The 19,570-nt window shown below is 36.1% G+C and overlaps 1 protein-coding gene across 6 annotated transcripts in view; it reads right to left on the bottom strand.

Moving 5' to 3' along the window:
• Window positions 1–19,570, bottom strand: part of tcp11l1 (t-complex 11, testis-specific-like 1) — a 48,858-nt gene that overhangs the window by 15,590 nt on the left and 13,698 nt on the right. For all 6 annotated transcript variants that reach the window (XM_039749727.1, XM_039749719.1, XM_039749701.1 and 3 more), the window contains 4 exons: window positions 10,991–11,111; window positions 7,958–8,178; window positions 3,832–3,968; window positions 3,278–3,465 (listed from right to left, as the gene is read on the bottom strand). In XM_039749727.1, the coding sequence (XP_039605661.1) occupies window positions 3,278–3,465; window positions 3,832–3,968; window positions 7,958–8,178; window positions 10,991–11,111 (667 nt within the window). The remainder of the gene's footprint in view (window positions 1–3,277; window positions 3,466–3,831; window positions 3,969–7,957; window positions 8,179–10,990; window positions 11,112–19,570) is intronic.

The raw sequence follows: 19,570 nt of genomic DNA, 5'->3' as shown, positions 1-19,570 counted from the left end.
CAAACATACACACAAGTATATGTATGTGTATATATATATATACATACACACACACACACACACACACACATACATACATACACACACATATATATAATTTGTGTGTGTGTGTGTATGTATGTGTGTATATATGATGTAGATAGGTATGTATGTGTGTATATATATATATATATTATATATATATATATATGTAGATATGTATATAGATATGTAGATATATATATATATGTATGTATGTATGTATGTATGTATGTATGTGTGTATATGACAGCAGCAATCCAAGCTGTGAGAAAACAGTAAAAAGGAGGCGTGTCAGACATCGTGGTACATTTTCTGATGCAGCTGCCGAAAACAACTTCGTGACGCTGCCTCCAAATACACAAAACAATTACTTTGACAATCATGTTACATTATTTTTAAAATGTTTCCTTTTCTTTTCATAACTTCTTTAACACATGACATCGCTGTGAAGCTGGGTATTTTGCTATATATATATATATATCACAGCGACACTCATAACAGTGACAAAACAATTACATTGACAATCATGTTACGTTATTTTCAAAATGTTTCCTTTTCTTTCTCTTTTCTTCTTTAACACACTACTTCTCCGCTGCCAAGCTGGTATATATTATATATATATATATATATATATATATATATATATATATATATATATATATAGATAGATAGAGATATATATATATAGATAGATAGAGATATATATATATATAGATAGATATGAGAACATATATATATATATAGATAGATACATAGATAGATATATATATATATATATATATATATATATATATATATAGATAGACATGAGAACAACACTCATATCAATGACAAAACAATTATATTAACAACCATGTTACGTTATTTTTAAAATTTTTCCTTTCTTTTCGTACCTTCTTTAACACACTACTTCTCATGTAAGCTGGTATTCTGCTAGTATATATATATATATATATATATATATATATATATATATATATATATATATATATATATAGATATAGATATATATATATATATGTATGTATATATATATATATATATATACATACATACATACATACATACATACATGTTGTATTTGTACGATGTGTTGTGTTCAAGTTACATTCCGTGTTTGTCAATCGTTAAGATAAGAGGTTTCATTCATCGATTCGTTTCTTACTGCATCAATAAACAGCTCGTCTTCCTCTTTATCTGAGATATGACACACTGCATGCACTGGTTTTTTTTTTACACTGTCTTCCTTTAGCGGGACATTGACTTTTCCACCGTGTGCTTTGTTTCCGCAGTAGCTGCACTTATGAATATGCTTGTATGTATCAGACGCTTCATATTTTTTTGCTGCCTTCTCAATTGTGTAATTCGGTTTTTGTTCAGCACTCTTTGGAACTGTTGCTTTTTGTCTATGCACTGCATCAGTTCACGTTAGCCGCTTGGTGTTCATGCATCGAAGGTTCCCAGCTGTGCTGGTGCCATCTCGTGTGATGTCCACGGCTGTATGTAATGCAGTTAAAAGTTTCTCTCGCAGTTTCGCTGAGTTTGTGCCAAACACCACCCTGACCATCTCATCTTCCTCTGCATAAACACAGTCCTTCACCCGTGAATATTTAGCGGCAGTGTTTCTATTGGATTTCCTCTGACGGACGGCCTTATATGGGCAGGCACTAAATTACAAACGCCAGCGGCAGCCTGTTTATGAACTTAATTTAAACTTTAGGTTTACACCGTGGTTTGTTTCCGAAGTAGTAGCACTCATGAATATGGTTGTATATGTCAGTCGCTCGCTTCTTATTGTTTCCCCGGCTTCTCAATTATATAATGCATGTTTTCTTCAGCGCTTTTTTGAGCTTTTCCTGGTTTTCTACGCACTGCTGCTGATAGTCAGTTCACGTGATTACGTGGGAGGCGTGATGATGTCACACGAAACTCCGCCATCCATCTCAACTCCATTACAGTATATGGAGAAAAATAGCTTCCAGTTATAACCATTACGTGTAGAATTTCGAAATGAAACCTGCCCAACTTTTGTAAGGAAGCTGTAAGGAATGAGCCTGCCAAATTTCAGCCTTCTACCTACACGGGAAGTTGGAGAATTAGTGATGAGTCAGTGAGTCAGTCAGTGAGGGCTTTTCCTTTTATTAGTATAGATCACAGGCACATGAAAAATGACCATGTTGTGCAGAAGCAAGTATGATTTTAGGAACCTTCAAAACTTATTTTGGAGAAATTAGGATTAGCAAACATTGTTGGCTTGAATGGCCTGCTCACACTAACACTGTTCTAGTGTTCTAATGTAAAAATCAGTTCCCTAAAATTACTGAATAATAGATTTTATATTGATATTTTTTTTTCAAAACCAATGAAACTCAAAATAATATTTAATACAACATTTTGTAATATTAGAACAAACTTATGGGTGAAAAACATGCTGTTTAATATTTTGCACATTTTATCTTGGTAAAATAGCTACTTTAAGTCTTTGGGTAAGTATGTACCAGCTTTGCAAGTAACTTTGATTTATTCAAGCAAGCAGGTTTGTTCCTAAATTTTCAGATTATTAAAATTTAAACATTTGTACTTTGAAATTAAAATATTACTGAGAACAAAATTTCAGTGTAGGATTTGTTATTCAGTATAATTAAGAGAATTGGTCAAGGGACTGATAAGTTTTGCAAGGCACTGCATCCCTCAGTTTAAAGAGGCCGTTTAAGCCTCAGAAGGTGTGTTGCAATTGTTCATCTTTCTGGGGAGGTTTCTGAAATTATAGCAAAACATTTTAGACATTTTTTACTCCAGGACTCACTATGCAACAGGTTTTCAGATTGTCATCTCATATGTGTAAATCTGTTACACAGACAGCTTATTTTTGCTTTTGGTTGCATAGCTACCACTGTGATCAATGCAGCTAACACCTTAGGTCCATTGAAAGAAATTTGTTGTTTTCCTTTTCAAATGCAAGCTGCTGTGTGCAGCCCCATTACAGTGTAACCTGAACAAACATGTAAGCCCAGATATTTTAACTAGCATTTGAATATATAAAAATTAATATACATTTAGAGATGTTTCTCCATATTTTTAAAAGATAATCAAATTCAATGCTGTATGACAAAATGATAAATACTGTAGATTTTATTTTCAATTATTTAAATTTTTGACTTTGTCCATCTTCTTCGAATATACAATAGTTCAGATAAGAAAAAATCCATTTACAAAAATATTAAATTGCTGGCAAAAAAGAACAGAAGTAACTTACCTCTGGGAAAGGTGTTTTCATATGGTCCCATTTAAGCAGCTTAAGATATGCCCAATTTAGCACTGCTGAAGAACTTACTGCAGGAAGGACATTTTCAGCTCCACTTGGAGAGGATGTAGTTTCCACTTTGGAGCTAATGAGTTCATTCAACGCCTCTTCAATCCATTTCTGGGTAAAATCCAAAGCATCTGGAGATAATTGGTTTTATTAGTGAATAAAAATATATCTACAAAACATTAAAAGATTTTTTTTAAAACATTTTATTATCTGGCACAGGCAGACAGGCTAAGTAAGTGTTTTTTCATTATAGAAAAATGTAATTTAAATATTATTCAGCTCAGTGAAAAACTAAACATCTTTAGTAATGTATCTATGACACAGCAACAATCATACCTAAAAAGATGGAGAAAAAAAAACACTACTAATTTTCAGGTCATGGCATTTATTTAGAAAGAATAGGAAAAGAAAGGAGGCATGCATAGACAAAACACTTGCCTGTATAAATGAACAAGCAGCAGAGACACAGATCATTGTCAATAACTAAACATACTTACTGGGTTGTTTTTCAATAAATTCCTGGAATTTCATTCTTTCATATTCAATAGATTGCTGCATTAAATGGGGTCTAATGCTGCTTATGGCAAAGTTAGCCATATCGATCTTCATTAAGTCCAACACAGAAAAGATTTCCCTAAGACAAAATTAAATGTATGGAAGAGATTAGCACAAATAATGTATATCACAATTAATCTTCAAAGAAAAATAGCACAGGAGTCTCACAACAATATTTGAAATTGCATGAATTATCCAGTTCCTTGCTTACAGCAGTATATTCCTTTCAGCCAAAACATTGATCACATTATTTTTGTGAATAAAAAATGCAGTTTTAGGAAATGTTATTTGATGAAGAGAGAGAGACAATAAAATACATTATATGGAAAGTAAGCAAAGTATATTATTAGTAATAAAAAGAAAAATTCTATGAAGAGTATAATCTCCAGAAGGTCAATTCTTTTTCATTTGTTGCCAGTTTCAGAAGGAGCCTTGCAACAAGATTATCATCCTTATTAACATGCCCTTAACAACTAGCAAATCAAACTTTGATTAGACTGTTAAACACAGACTTGTTCATGAAACAACTAAACAATCACTTTAAATTTTCACTGTGATTCAAATTTCATGTTCATAGTCTCCTACACATTAAACCTCTGATTTGGCCAGAGAAACTTTGGTCTTATCCTAAATATTAATAGACATTGCTATCACCCAAAAAATGTTTAATATTTACATACTTAAATTTAATCTTAGGTGTCACCCCTAACTTCTGTTTCACCAAAACATTATAAAACAAGATTTAGTTCAGTTTGCTTGCTAATTCTGACCACTTCTGATTTAATCTCTATTTTCTTCAACTGTTTGCTTTTCTAAATGCTCCTCTACTCCTATGATTTGGATCTGTGTTTAAATCCTTGAGAGAAATGTTAATGTTAATATGTAAGTTTTAATTTGAATCAGTTCACTGCAGTTTATCCATTGTTTTTGGAGTTCAGCTTGCCCTTTGGATTAATTTTCTGCATACAATCATATATATCTTCACTGGCGTCACATTAGAGGTCTGCATTCTGTGAAGCCCAACTAAATATTTTGCAACATGGGAATAAAATTTTGAATTAGTGAGCAGACATTTGTGATTAGACTTTATTCCTGTGGTTGGGAGTGGATGGCCAGATCACAGATGAATCTCTAAGAAATTTCTTGAAGAGTAAACTATATATTACTGATTTTACTATTATTTTTAATATAAGTTATAATCTACACACTTTCACTATAAAAATGCAGGATGAACAAATCAGACCCAAAGTAACAACACCAATTCGCCTAACCTGTATGCCTTTGGACTGAGGGAGGAAACCCACAGAAGCACACACCTGGGACGTTTTAACAGCTGAAGCAGAAATTGAAGACTGCTACATACATTATATCCTAGGAGAAGTTCTCATTTTTAAAAATGATTTTATTGGAATATTTTTAAATTTAATGAAACTAGCTTCACCAAATAGAAATTAGAATCAGGTGTTTTCAATCAATGGGATGACAATCAGGTGTGAGTGGGCACCCTGTATTATTTAAAGAACAGGGATCTATCAAAGTCTGCTCTTCACAACACATGTTTGTGGAAGTGTATCATGGCACGAATAAAGGAGATTTCTGAGGACCTCAGAAAAAGAGTTGTTGATGCTCATCAGGCTGGAAAAGGTTACAAAACCATCTCTAAAGAGTTTGGAATCCACCAATCCACAGTCAGACAGACTGTGTACAAATGGAGGAAATTTAAGACCTTTGTTACCCTCCCCAAGAGTGGTCGACCAACAAGGATCACTCCAAGAGAAAGGCGTGCAATAGTCGGCGAGGTCACAAAGGACCCCAGGGTTACTTCTAAGCAACTGAAGGCCTCTCTCACATTGGCTAATGTTCATGTTCATGAGTCCAACATCACGAGAACACTGAACAACAATGGTGCGCATGGCAGGGTTGCAAGGAGAAAGCCACTGCTCTCCAAAAAAAAACATTGCTGCGCGTCTGCAGTTTGCTAAAGATCATGTGGACAAACCAGAACGCTACTGGAAGAATGTTTTGTGGACAGATGAGACCAAAACAGAACATTTTGGCTTAAATGAAAAGTGTTATGTTTAGAGAAAGGAAAATACTGCATTCCAGCATAAGAACCTTATCCCATCTGTGAAACATGGTGGTGGTAGTATCATGGTTTGGGCCTGTTTTGCTGCATCTGGGCCAGGATGGCTTGCTTTCATTGATGGAACAATGAATTCTGAATTATATCAAAGAATTCTAAAGGAAAATGTCAGGACATCTTTTCATTAACTGAATCTCAAGAGAAGGTGGGTCATGCAGCAAGACAACGACCCTAAGCATACAAGTCGTTCTACCAAAGAATGGTGAAAGAAGAATAAAGTTAATGTTTTGGAATGGCCAAGTGAAAGTCCTGAGCTTAATCCAATCGAAATGTTGTGGAAGGACCTGAAGTGAACAGTTAATATGAGGAAACCCATCAACATCCCAGAGTTGAAGCTGTTCTGTACAGAGGAATGGGCTAAGATTCCTCCAAGCCAGTGTGCAGGAATGTTCAAAAGTTACCGGAAACGTTTAGTTGCAGTTATTGCTGCAAAAAGGGGGGTCACACCAGATACTGAAAGCAAAGGTTCATGTAAATGTAAGGTTATGTAATATTCGATAATTTTCCTTAATAAATAAATGACAAAAAATATTTTTGTCTTATTTGTTTAACTGGTTTCCCTTTATCTACCTTGAGGACTTGATTGAAAATCTGATGATGTTTTAGGTTATATTTATGCAGAAATATAGAAAATTCTAAACGGTTCACAAACTTTCAAGCAAAACTTTATGTCCAAATTTTATTGAAGAACTTCATTCCAAAGGGTTATCAACAGAAGACATGAGTACACGGGCAATCCTAGCACCTAGCGCCCAATTAAAGAGCCTTTTAGAAGGGAAGGTAGGAAAGCAGTTTAGAGAGGAATGGTAACTTTTGCAGGCATGGGAGAAAGCAGGTGCAGGAGGGACCGGGAGTGAGAGATGAAACTATGATTGGAGATGGACCAAGAAAATCGGTACCATGCATACTTCAACTTCACACTTCCACCATGACCTGACTATCTAGTTTGACTTCCTGGTTGCAGATGGATTGATTTCCTGGTTATGTTTTTAGGCAACTTTACACAATGCTAGTGGACATTTCACAAATAAGGTACTCATTTACTGCATTACAAAACCTTCACTTCGATGTGTACAGTGTTCCAGCTGATCTTTTAAACTTGCTGGTCCCACAGGTTTGGTCTAGGAGAGCTACAGTGGCTAAATTTTGTGGTAAATTTCATACAAACATTAAGAATATTTTTCTTTACACAGAGAACCATAGACAATTGGAATAAGCTATGAAGTAGTGTGGTAGACAGTAAGACTTTCAAAATTAGACTTGATGTTTTTAAGAAGAATTATGTGGATAGGACTGGTGAGCCTTGTTGGGCTGAATGGCCTGTTCTCATCTAGATTGTTCTAATGTACAGCGGATGTCAGATTTTGCTGAAATCCTGTTTCTTAATTAGATGACAACTATGGCTGCTGAAGGAAGGTAATTCTTAAGAAAACATTTGTGCTTTTTTTTTGATAAATAAGATTGCAAACCATTTAAGTGAGCTTGTTTTCACAACAACCTGCATATTAAGAATGGCAAACAAGGTAGCAGTTCACTATCTGACTTGGTCCAGCCTACAGCTATGTGTGTTCAACATAAACAATCTGTTTTATTAAAGTATTTAGAAAGAAAGACTTAGAATTACTAATGTGTTTGAGGGTACAAACCATTTGGATGATATCCTGGGAAAGGAAAAATGTATAAGAATAACCAGGCATGGCAAAATAAAAAACTAACAAGCAAAAAAATTAAACAAGTTTTGTTATCAGGAGTAACTGGCTTGATACAGCTTTCTATTCTGTGCTCATTTACTATTGAGGGTCTCATTAATGTCTTATGGACATAGCTTTTTCATTTTTGGCTGGTCTAACATTTGCACAGTACTAAAAATTATTATTATTTTTTTTTTTACAAACAGGCAACAAAAGAAAGTCATAAATTCATACTTGAATAAAGGAACAACTGAAGTTATATTTCTGAGTCTCCCAACTTCTTCATCTCGAGCAGGAGCACACAGTGTTCCCATGATATCAATAATGAACTCTGCAACTTTGTTGATGTCAAGAGCACCATTCTCTGCTTCTTGTTTTATCAGCTCCAGGTCTAGCACTTCATTAATCTGGTTTCTCAGTCTGTTGTGACCAGGCAGTAAAAATGACAGAAGAGTCTTTGAATAAAAACACAGAAAATCTTTTACTTTACATAAATGGAAAATTCAGTAGAAAAATTACAAAAAGCAAAATTATTAAGATCGAATAATATATTTATGTAGGCATGCATTTTATTATTTGCATAATGTTTTTATTTCTTCACATATGTAACAATGGATTGCATTAATGTAATGTAATATTTATGTTTGCTTATGCCACAACCCTGAAATATGGATTAAGTGGATGTGAGAATGTTATTTTAAAAAATGACCACCATAGTGCTTGGTATACAGAGTTAAATGATTTTAAAAACTGATAACACATTTACACAAATTTTTGATACTAGTTGAGAAATATATGTAAAACTTTTTCTTAACACATAATGATTAACTTAATTAAAAAATGTGTTATCTTATTACAGATAAGTTAATTTTTAGTATGTTACCTAGTACTCTATTCCAAATCAGTAAAACATGTCATTTTCTTATATTACACAGTTAGTGAAAGTAATAAAAATATATATTTTGTCTCCAGGATATTCAATAATGAGATAAATTATACAAGGTTACTGAATGATATCTCTTTATTATAATAAAAAAATCTTGGGAAGAGAGACGAGATGTGACTTTCTCAGAGAGACACTTTCACGTCGAGCGAGACAAGACATTTTGCCAAGAGATATAACCACGCCCGGGACTGGAAATAAAAGGCAAAGAGTAGATGACAAAGTAGAACGTCATAAAGAATTCAAAAACATTGGCGCGAAACATATGCAGAGCAGGTTAGAGATAATGGAAGTATGAAAATTTGAAAGTCTCAAAAAAATGATAGTAAAGATTGCATCAGCGCAAACAAATGGAAATTATTACTCGGTGAAATAATGGAACAGCAAAAAGAGATTGAATATATTATTCAGATTTAAATTTTAAATCGAAGACTTAAGTCTAATTCGTGTTGCCATCTGGGAAAAGTAGTGTTTCTTTCCAATGAAGAGGCGTAACCGCGAGAATTAAAAGATTTGTTGTTTGGGGAAAGTGAAATCCACATACACTATCACACTTGGGTCACAGAGTTGCACAGATACACAGGAGATTTTAGAGACAGAAACGTTATTCAAATACTTCAAACAAACATAAGGCTCTTTCAGGAGTGAATAGAGTTCTGTGTGTAGTCGGAGGGGACTATTCCGTCTCTCAATTATAAGAATAGAAAATCTTCCTCTTCGTAGGGGTGCACCTTGGGAGCGGGAACCCCCAACAGGAGCAGAGGATGTCTGGGGGAGAAGAGAGACAAGGCAGTGAGACAAAAGGACAGCTGCTGTACAGGCTTCTAAATGTTCAAAGCGCCACGCAAGATGCAGATCATGCGGCACAGTGGCAGCAGCAAGCCAGCAGCTAATTAAACAAAAAGGAGGTTTTAAAAAAATATATATATATTTTTTTCCCCATTGTATTGTAAATCCTTACACTGACTACTGGTTAAGTTTAGTGCAGATTTCAAAATCCTCCTTTTAACAAATAAAGCATTAAATGGCCAAGGTCCAGCTTACTTGTCTGAACATATTATGACTTAAAAAACAAACCGCACATTAAGATCTCAAGATGCCGGTCTGATCATGATTCTAAGAAGTAATAAAATAACAGTGGGAGGTCAAGCTTTTAGTTACAGGGCCCCTAAACTATGGAATGGTCTGTTAAATCCCGGCTGAAGACTCACTAATTCTGTTTAGCATATCCTGACTAGAGCTGCTGATTAACTGTACAGACTGCATCTCTGTTGTTAGTCATTAGCACTAAAACATAAGTAACATGATAGTTATAATTTGTTACTAACCCTTACCTATTCTGTTTCTCTTCTCGGTATTCAAATGTGGAACATGGTGCCACGGCCAACCTGCCAAGTTGTTTTGCCTGTCTAAGGTAAAGTCATCCCTGATAGAGGATTGCAGGAATCATTGGGTAGAGAGGCCCTTTCATCAGATTGGCTGGTCCAGCACTGTTTCAGCTGTGGAATGGCCAAATGGGGGAGCAGCTTGATGGCTGAGGTCCTCAGGACTTTAAACAAATCTAAATCATATTATGTGATATCATCTACTGTTAAATTCTGCTCCATACTTGTATTTTTTGTATTTTTATACTGTATTGAGTATTTGTTCTATTCTATGTATTGTATTGTATTGAGCAAAGCGAGAAGGGGGCAAAGCCCCCTAGTTCACAATAAAAAAAAAAACCAAAACCATAATGGTGGTGAACTGATGCTAAATACTACATAATCGAAGAACCAGAGAAACTTTAAAAGTGAATGTCAAGAGATGAGAAGCCATGCAAAAAAAGGTAGATATGAAGGGCCAAAACATTCTTAGAGAAGCAGATTTTTCTTTAAATTATAGTACAAACGTATTTGTGTATTCAGAAGAGCTATCAACACTAAATTATTGCAAATGCATATTTTAAATAAGGCAGTGTTGGTATTTGGGTTTGTTCAGCCTGTTCTAGAAGAATTTGGTGCAAGACAGGCACAAACTAAATTATAGTGCAAACTCACGCACACACCCACAATCAACCTAGGCCATTTTCAAATTTCCAATCATCCTATTTCTGAAAATAAAAAGAGTTACTCGAGAAACCAAAGACATGCACAAAGTAAACAAACCCTATACTTATGAAGGCATGTCATTCACTAATCAAGTGTTTTGAGATGGCTATGCAGTCTGCCTCACCACAATCCTCATACAAGCACAGCCAATACTTTAACATATTTTACAGAAAATTCATAACATCCTTAGCCATTATTATAAAAACAACCCAAAATTCAATGTTACAGTCTTACCTCTTTTATTTCTCCAAGTAGTTTAATAGCATGGTCATAAGTGGGAGGATTTTCACTCAGTTGGGTTTCCAAGCTGTCCCAAAATGCTTTGTGAACAATCTCTCTCACTCTCTTTTCCAAGCTTGTTAAAAATAGGAAGGAAAAAAAGTGTTTTTAAAGACCATAGTTCTTAATGCCAGTCATAACATAATATTCAAAAATTGCTTAATACCATTCAGGGTCAGGTACTGGAGCCAATATTGACAACATCAGGGACAAGGCTCTACATAGGGTGTCAGATTTGTTGCAAAGCCCTCACATACTCACCCTCACCCACCCACTTTCACAAAGATCTAATTTTGAATCATCAATTAGCCTAAAGTATTTGCCTTTGGATATGTGGAAGAAAACCAGTACGCCACGATTTCATATTTAAAACTGTTCATGTTATAAGTATTATTATAATTAGATCAATCAACAGTGTAAATAATTAGCAATAAATTTATTTTCCATAGTTGCCTTGTTACATATTACATATGTCATATTATTGACCACGACTAATGTTAATAACATTAGATATGGTATAAACAGAGGATATAATAATAGTGAAGGGTCAAAGAATGCAAAAAGTATAGGGTCATTTCAATTTCATATCTGGTTAGAAATCTAGGAGGACCTGACAGAAAACACTTCTGAATAATGCTGATCTCTCTCTCTCATTCACAGATGGGGATAATTTAGTAACACTATCAATGTCACTTTCTTCTAGAGCTCACTGACTATATGAGAAGTGCAGAATCAGAGTAATCAACTTTGGCAGAGGATTGCCTTTGATGATAGTGATGACTGGTATTCCAAGCCATACTGCAAAGAAAAAGGAGGTTCAAAGTATTACTTACTGATAAAAATCAAGCAATACACATTATAAGGAACTCCCGGTGATGCTTAAAAATGTTTTCACACCTCTTCCCCTTGTTGTCGACAACAGCCTTAAAAGTATTAAACAGACTTAAAAATCTGTAGCAAGACTTTCTGCTTTGTATTTTTTTAGCAAATGTAAGAGCATACTTGTGCTAATGTAATGAGCATTATTATCTAAGGAATATAATTCTTTGAAATAAATAATTGCACTTTTACACAAATGTTGCATCAATTGAAAACATAACAAATCAGCTAACTGATAAGCAAAATAGATGTTTGTTGTAGCCCTAGCTGATTATTTTTTCTGTATTCTGACACCACATACATGCAACCAAACCTGTCATGGGATAACCTTTCACCACTAAGCACTGTTTGACCAAAAATATCCAGCCTACCTCAATTAAATAACCAAAACTAACATAAATTAAGCTCAGTGCAGTCCCACCTACAAGTACTGTTCTACTCTCTTGCCATTATAACTTCAAAATATGGGCAACTCTTCTGTAAATGTTGCCAAGGGAACACCAGAGGAAAAGTTAGAAATCTTTAAACTCTTTGCCTCTCTTATAAAAAATGTATGGGGCAGTCTCTGTATCATGAAACAGAAAGTCATAATTTTACTTAATGAAGCTTAATCTTTTTTTACCAAAATGTCAGCCATTAGTGATTAGAAAAACTTTGGTCTGGTCTGTTTCAGGTGTATTTTTTCCTTTTTTTTTTTTTACTATCATCCCGAGGTATCCTGTATTTACTCAATCCAAGTGAATTTAATTACAAAATATGGAAGTACAGTATATACAGTGGAACCTCAGTTCACGACCATAATTCGTTCCAAAACTCTGGTTGTAAACCGATTTGGTCGTGAACCGAAGCAATTTCCACCATAGGATTGTATGTAAATACAGTTAATCCGTTCCAAACCGTACGAACTGTATGTAAATATATATTTTTTTAGTTTTTAAGCACAAATATAGTTAATTATACAATAGAATGCACAGCGTAATAGTAAACGAAATGTAAAAACATTGAATAACCTTGAACAACAGAGAAAACTAACACTGCAATAGTTCGCGCTATAGTGCTAGGAACCGCTCGCTAAAAGCACTTTTTTTTAATGAGTTTTAAGCACAGGGAAAAAAATGAACATTTAAAAATTCGTAATTTAATAAACATCCAAAAAAAGTAACATTGTAACAAACCGATCGCTGTAAACAGATGTGAAGTGGAGGTTAAAATCCAATAGAAAAAAGTCTTCCTTAAATACGAGGTTAAAACAATGCTCGGATCTGTCTCATTAAAAACAAGCCTGCTGCATTCTTTAACTGCCTTCTCTGCCTTGTGCGTTTAGCCGTGTCTCTCTCTCTCTCTCTCTCGTGTGTGTGCCTCTCTCTCGCTGCACCGGGAGAGACTGAACACGTGCGGAAATCATCGGCACGCACAAACCGAAAGGGAAACTGGCTTGATCGTATACCGAGTCTGTAGTCATGAACAGATGCAAAAGTTGGGCGAACTTTTTGGTCGTAAACCGATTTGTACGTGTTCCAAGACGTTCGAGAACCGAGGTTCCACTGTATATCCAAGCAAATTGATTATTTTTTACAGACAAATGTATCCCCAGAGGCCTCTGCAGGAATACTCTGGGAAAGTTTGAAGGCATTTTTTAGAGGGCAGTTTATTTCATATCTCTCCCACAAAAATAACTTGGAAGCCAAGAAGGCGTCCGAGTTAATCAGTGAAATTACAGGAATAGATCAGAAACATGCCAGGTCTCCAAATGAGGCAATTTATAGGAAAAGACAGGCTTTACAATCAGAATTCAACTTGACAACAAAAGAAACTGAATAACTCATTGTTAAACCTCAAAATCATTACTATGAACATGAAAAGAAGGCCTAATAAGATCTTAGCTAAATCTTAGCAAATTCACAAGCAGGAAGTTTACAATGCAAATCAGTAATTACCAACACAAATGGAGATAAAATCATTGACCATAAAAGCATAATGTACACATTCAAAGAATACTATAAGTCCTTATATTCTACTCAGTTTAAAGAGGGCATGACACAATCTAAGGCATTTTTGATACACTATAGATACTACAGCTAGATACTATAAGTGCAGAGGAATTGGATAATCCTCTGACAATCTCAGAGTTACTAGACGCTATAAACTCACTTCAGAGTGGGAAAGCAGCAGGCCTTGAAGGCTACCCTGATGAATTAGAAAAAAAAATCAATTAAGTTAGCTCCCCTATTATTAACAACATTTATAGAAGGCAGAGACAATGAAAGTCTACCTCAAACTTTTCACCAAGCTTTAATTACTGTCTTTCTTAAGAAAAATAAGGACTTATTACAATGTATATCATACAGACCAGTCTGACTTCTGAATAAAAATGTTAAGATACTCTCCAAAGGTCTAGCCAGAAGGATCAAGAAAGTGCTTCCTTCAGTAATATCACAAGATTACACCAGATTTATTAAAAACGGACACTTAACTTCCAATCTTCAACACCTAATTAATGTAACCCATAAAGTCTAACACTCCGGAGATCTTATTATCTGTGGATGCAGAAAAATCATTTGATATGGTTGAATGGGACTACTTGTTCAACACATTGCACAAATTTGGCTTTGGCCCGAACATTATGTTCATGGATCAAACTACTGTATATAAGTCCAGAAACTTCAGTTTGAATTAACAACCTTATTTCAGGCTACTTCAAACTAGAACGTGGTACTAGACATGAATGCCCCCTATCAATACTGCTCTTTGCAATTGCCATTGAGCCATTGGTTGTTCACTTTCGACATGCATCCGAGAGAGGACTATCAGAAAAGTATGTGAACAGAAAATATTGCGATATGCAGCTGATATGGTACTGTATATATCAGACCCATAAAATTCCGTGCCAGCAGTCCTAACAGCACTAGCAGAATTTCAAAATATACCTGGATTCAAAATTAATTTGAATAAAAGTGTGCTTTTTCCAGTGAACTCTCTTGCACATAATATTAGATTGGACACCTTCCCTTTAATCATCACAGATCAGTTTAAATACCTAGGGGTAAACATCACAAGTAAATATAAAGCTCTTTTTCAACAAAATGTTTCTGTCTGCATGGAAAAACTTACACAAGTCATTCATAGATGCACTACCCTCCATCTCAGTTTAGCAGGGAGAATCAGCACTGTCAAGATGAATATCCTTCCCAAGCTTCTTTTTCGGTTTCAAAGAATCCCCATATACATTGACAAATCATTTTTTAAGAAATTAGATTTAATCATAATCTCATTTATTTGGATCTATGCATCTAAAGGGCAACCCTGCACTGATCTAAAGCAGAAGTTGGCATGGCACTACCTAATGTTCAAATAAATACAAGTTATCGTCAATATACTAACAACCCAACTGTGCTTCACTCACTTAGAATATGGAACCAATGTAGGAAGCACTTTTATCTGTTGCACCTCCACACGATAATCTCATTTTTCCACCCACTTAAACTTAAAGTTGTGGCAGAAGGCTGGGGGCCAGACCCAGCCGGGATGCCTGGAAGGATCAATAGGCGATCTATATGTCCCCCGGGCTACAAGGGGGCAACCGCCCTGGATTGCAAAGTGACCACAGAGAAAAACCAGGGAGGCTGAAACCCGTGGGGGCCTGTGACAACCACCAGGGGGCGCCCCAAGCCTCATAAAGCCCGGGAGATCTGCACTTCCGCCACACTTGGGAAGGTGGAGGAAAGGCCTTCCAGCAACGCCCAGAGTGCTAACGCGTGCTCATGCGGCACTTCCGCCACACCAGGAAGTGCCACCGGAAGAACGTCATCAAGCACCTGGAACACGTCCGAGTGACTATAAAAGGGGCCGCCTTGTTACAGTCATGGAGCGAGAGTTGGGAGTGGAGGTGGATGAAGCTCCAGCGACAGAAGGAAGAAAGGCGGCCCACAGACATTTGAAGGCCCGTAATTTGGTGTGATTAGTGCAGGAGCACTGTGTGCTGTGCGGGACTGTGTGAGGGACATTGCTCTTAATAAACCTGTGTTTTAAAATAATACCGGTGTTTGGCTGATGGTGTTCGGGCAGTATTTAATGTTTGGAAAACGCACAGGGATTAAATCATTTAGAGAACTGCATACAGATAATGTCTTTGCATCCTAACATTACAATTCATCTTAACTTTCCTTTTACACAATTTTCCACTACCATCAAATTAGCAAATTTGCTAAACAGAATCTGCCCAGTTTTCCTCACTTTCCATCTATTTCTATTCCAGAAGAAGTATTGATTAGTTTTGAGGACTCAGATGGCATTTCTATCTCTCTATTATAAAAAAAAAATCTTCGGACGAGACAAGACTTTTTTTCCTGCAACGAGACGTGATCTTTTAAAGAGAGACAGAGAGACAACTTCATATCCCGTGTGACGGTCAAGTCACGTCATACTTACAACCTTTGAAAGCAAGTCCCATGATACAGTGACTTTTGCAAGTCACACCCTACTTACAACCATTTTCAAACAAGACCATGGTCATCTAACCACTCAGTTGTTGGAATGCTTTTGGCAGACACACTTCCTGTGCTATAAGCACTTGAGAATTTCATACGCTCTAGATGACATGTCAACAATTAAACAAGGAAGAAAGAGCAGCGCATCGAAAAGAGAACCAAAAGCATTGCACTAAAAACAATGCAAAAAGAAAGCAAAAAAGAACAAAAATAATCTATGTGCAAATTCTGAAAATAAGGAAAGTGATAATCAGCCCATCCCACGAGACTAAACTTTGTGCCAAGAGATTTAATCATGCCCGGGGCTGAAAAAAGACAAGTAGAACATCATAAAGAATTAAAAAATGTTGGCGCAATACACATGCAGAGCAGGTTAGAGATAATGGAAGCAGGAAAATTCGAAAGTTTGGCAAGCCAAGGGAGCAGGGGACAAAGTCCCCTAGCTATTTTTAAAAACATTTTAAAGTCCTTTCCTTTCAACGATCCCAGAGTACAGTTGGAAAGGATCTCTTACTCAACATTTCAGAAAAGGATTGAAAGGCAGCCATGCACAGAATTCACTCCTGTTCCATATAAGCAAAGCATACAATTATTTAATTCAAAATTTTTTATAAAGCACAACTAACTCATTTAAAATTTTTCCAAAATGTTTCCAGGGCAAGATCCAACAATCGAGTACTAGCCTCACTGGGAAATATGTATTGGGCGTTTACCAACTTAACATCATTCTGGACAAAAACCTTTAAATGTCTATCAGGCAGCCTTGGTGTCACACTCTCTCCTAATCCATTAACAGCTGTGTTTGGTATATTCCCAGATGGTCTTAAAGTGGAGAAGGGCTGTAATTGCCTTTACCTCAGTACTAGCATGTAGACTTATCTTACTCAAATGGAAGAATCCTAGCCCTCCTCCTTTAAGTCAGTAGGTAACTGATGTCATATACTATTTGAAATTTGAAAAAAATAAAATTCTCACTTAAAGGATTGGTTCAAAACCTTTAAAAAAACCTGTCAGAATCTAATCAATAACATTTTAGAAAAAGCATTTATATTGGGGAAAAGGATTCCCTTCCCTCTTTTCTACTCTAAGTTTTTTACTCTGGCTCTTCTACAGGGCTGCTTACAAAAGAACAAAATTATAAACCATTTAAGCAAATTCCAAAAACTAAAAAGTCGATAATTTGGTCATTTTAATCTCTATCTTTCATTACTTGGTTGAAACACCTCTCAAAGTTATTACAGAAAGTAGGTGTTTTGGACAAGTCTCTATTAATTATTAGTGTAATGGAGCAGGTTTCCCCATTTGTCTCAGCAAAATTGCTCAAGTAGTTACAGGTTAGCTGAGGAGTGGCATTGGACAACAATGTTTATGGTCTAATCACAGATGTTTGATGATGTTACGGTCAGGACTCTGACTGGGCCACTCAAGGACATCAAGTTTCTTTACTTTAAGTATCTCCATTGTTGCTCTGGCATTGTGCTTTGGGGTAACGTCTCACTGGATGACAAGGGTCCTCCCTAGTTCAGGAGCTGCATTAAATTTGAGTTTTACTTATGCTATTTTGCATATGTGTGGATGTTCATCTGGAAATCCTACAAGACTTTAAAAATAACATTGAAGAAATGCAGTAGGCACAGCTTCTATATTGCTACCACTTTAAAAGTTTACAATCTACTGATGGCAGCACATTCTGGGGCATCAGATCATTACGTCTTCTTTTATCTTTACTCATGATTTCAGGGAGAAATGGGACATCACTCTGGTAGGCATATTTGAAAATCCTCATCAAAAAGGAAACAGACATACTTCAAAGTCACAGTCAAAGTTGTTTAATGACTTCTAATTAGTGGCTGAAAGCTGCTAGCACTACTACTGGAGTCTGTATCAGTTATCTCAGGGTAACTCATTAGACAAAACAACTGAAATACGTTGGACTAAACATTACCTCGTTGTGCAAAAGTACTGTATTATCAATAATTGAAACTACACAACTACACTGTGTGCACAATTATTAGGCAAGTGAGTATTTTGACCATATCATCATTTTTAATGCGTATATTCCAACTCCAAGCTGTATTAACTTGAATGCTTATTGGATTTAAGCACGTCAGGTGATGTGTATTTGTGTAATGAGGGAGGGTGTGGCCTAAGGAGATCAACACCCTATATCAAGGTGTGCAGAATTATAAGGCAGCTAGTTTTCCTCAGGCAAAATGGGCCAAAAAAGAGATTTAACTGACTCTGAAAAGTCAAAAATTGTAAAAAGTCTTTCAGAGGGATGCAGCACTTTTGGAATTGCTAAGATATTGGTGTGTGATCACAGAACCATCAAACATTTTGTTGCAAATAGTCAACAGGGTCGCAAGAAACGTGTTGAGAACAAAAGACACAAATTAGCTGCCAAAGATTTGAGAAGAATCAAACGTGAAGCTACCAGGAACCCATTATCCTCCAGTACTTTCATATTCCAGAGCTGCAACCTACCTGGAGTGGCCAGAAGTACAAGGTGTTCAGTGCTCAAAGACATGGCCAAGGTAAGGAGGGCTGAAACCCAACCACCACTGAACAAGAAACATAAGTTGAAACGTCAAAACTGGGCCAAGAAATATCTGAAGACAGATTTTTTCAAAGGTTTTATGGACCGATGAGATGAGAGTGACTCTTGATGGACCAGATGGATGGACCTGTGGATCAGTAATGGGCACAGAGCTCCACTCCAACGTGGAGGTGGGGTACTGGTATGAGCTGGTATTTTTAAAGATGAGCTAGTTGGACATTTTTGCATTGAAGATGAACTCAAAATCAACTCCCAAACCTACTGCCAGTTTTTCGAAGACACTTTCTTCAAACAGTGATACAGGAAAAGACCATGATTTTATGCAGGCCAATGCTCCATCACTTGCATCGAAGTTCTCCACTGCGTGGCCAGCCAGTAAAGGCCTTAAAGATGAAGGAATAATGACATGGCCCCTTCCTCATCTGACCTAAACCCTATCGAGAACTTGTGGGCACTTCTTAAACGCTAGATTTACGGGGGAGAAAAACAATACACCTCTCTGAAGAGTGTCTGGGAGGCTGTAGTCACTGCTCCACAAAAAGCTGATCGTCAACAGATCAAGAAACTGACAGACTCCATGAATGGAAAGGCTTATGACTGTTATTGGAAAGA

This window comes from Polypterus senegalus, chromosome 1, assembly GCF_016835505.1.
Source record: "Polypterus senegalus isolate Bchr_013 chromosome 1, ASM1683550v1, whole genome shotgun sequence".
In the NCBI taxonomy this organism is placed as follows: Eukaryota; Metazoa; Chordata; class Cladistia; order Polypteriformes; family Polypteridae; genus Polypterus; species Polypterus senegalus.
Note: the sequence above shows the minus strand (reverse complement) of the source record. Positions and strands in the feature narration are given on the sequence as shown.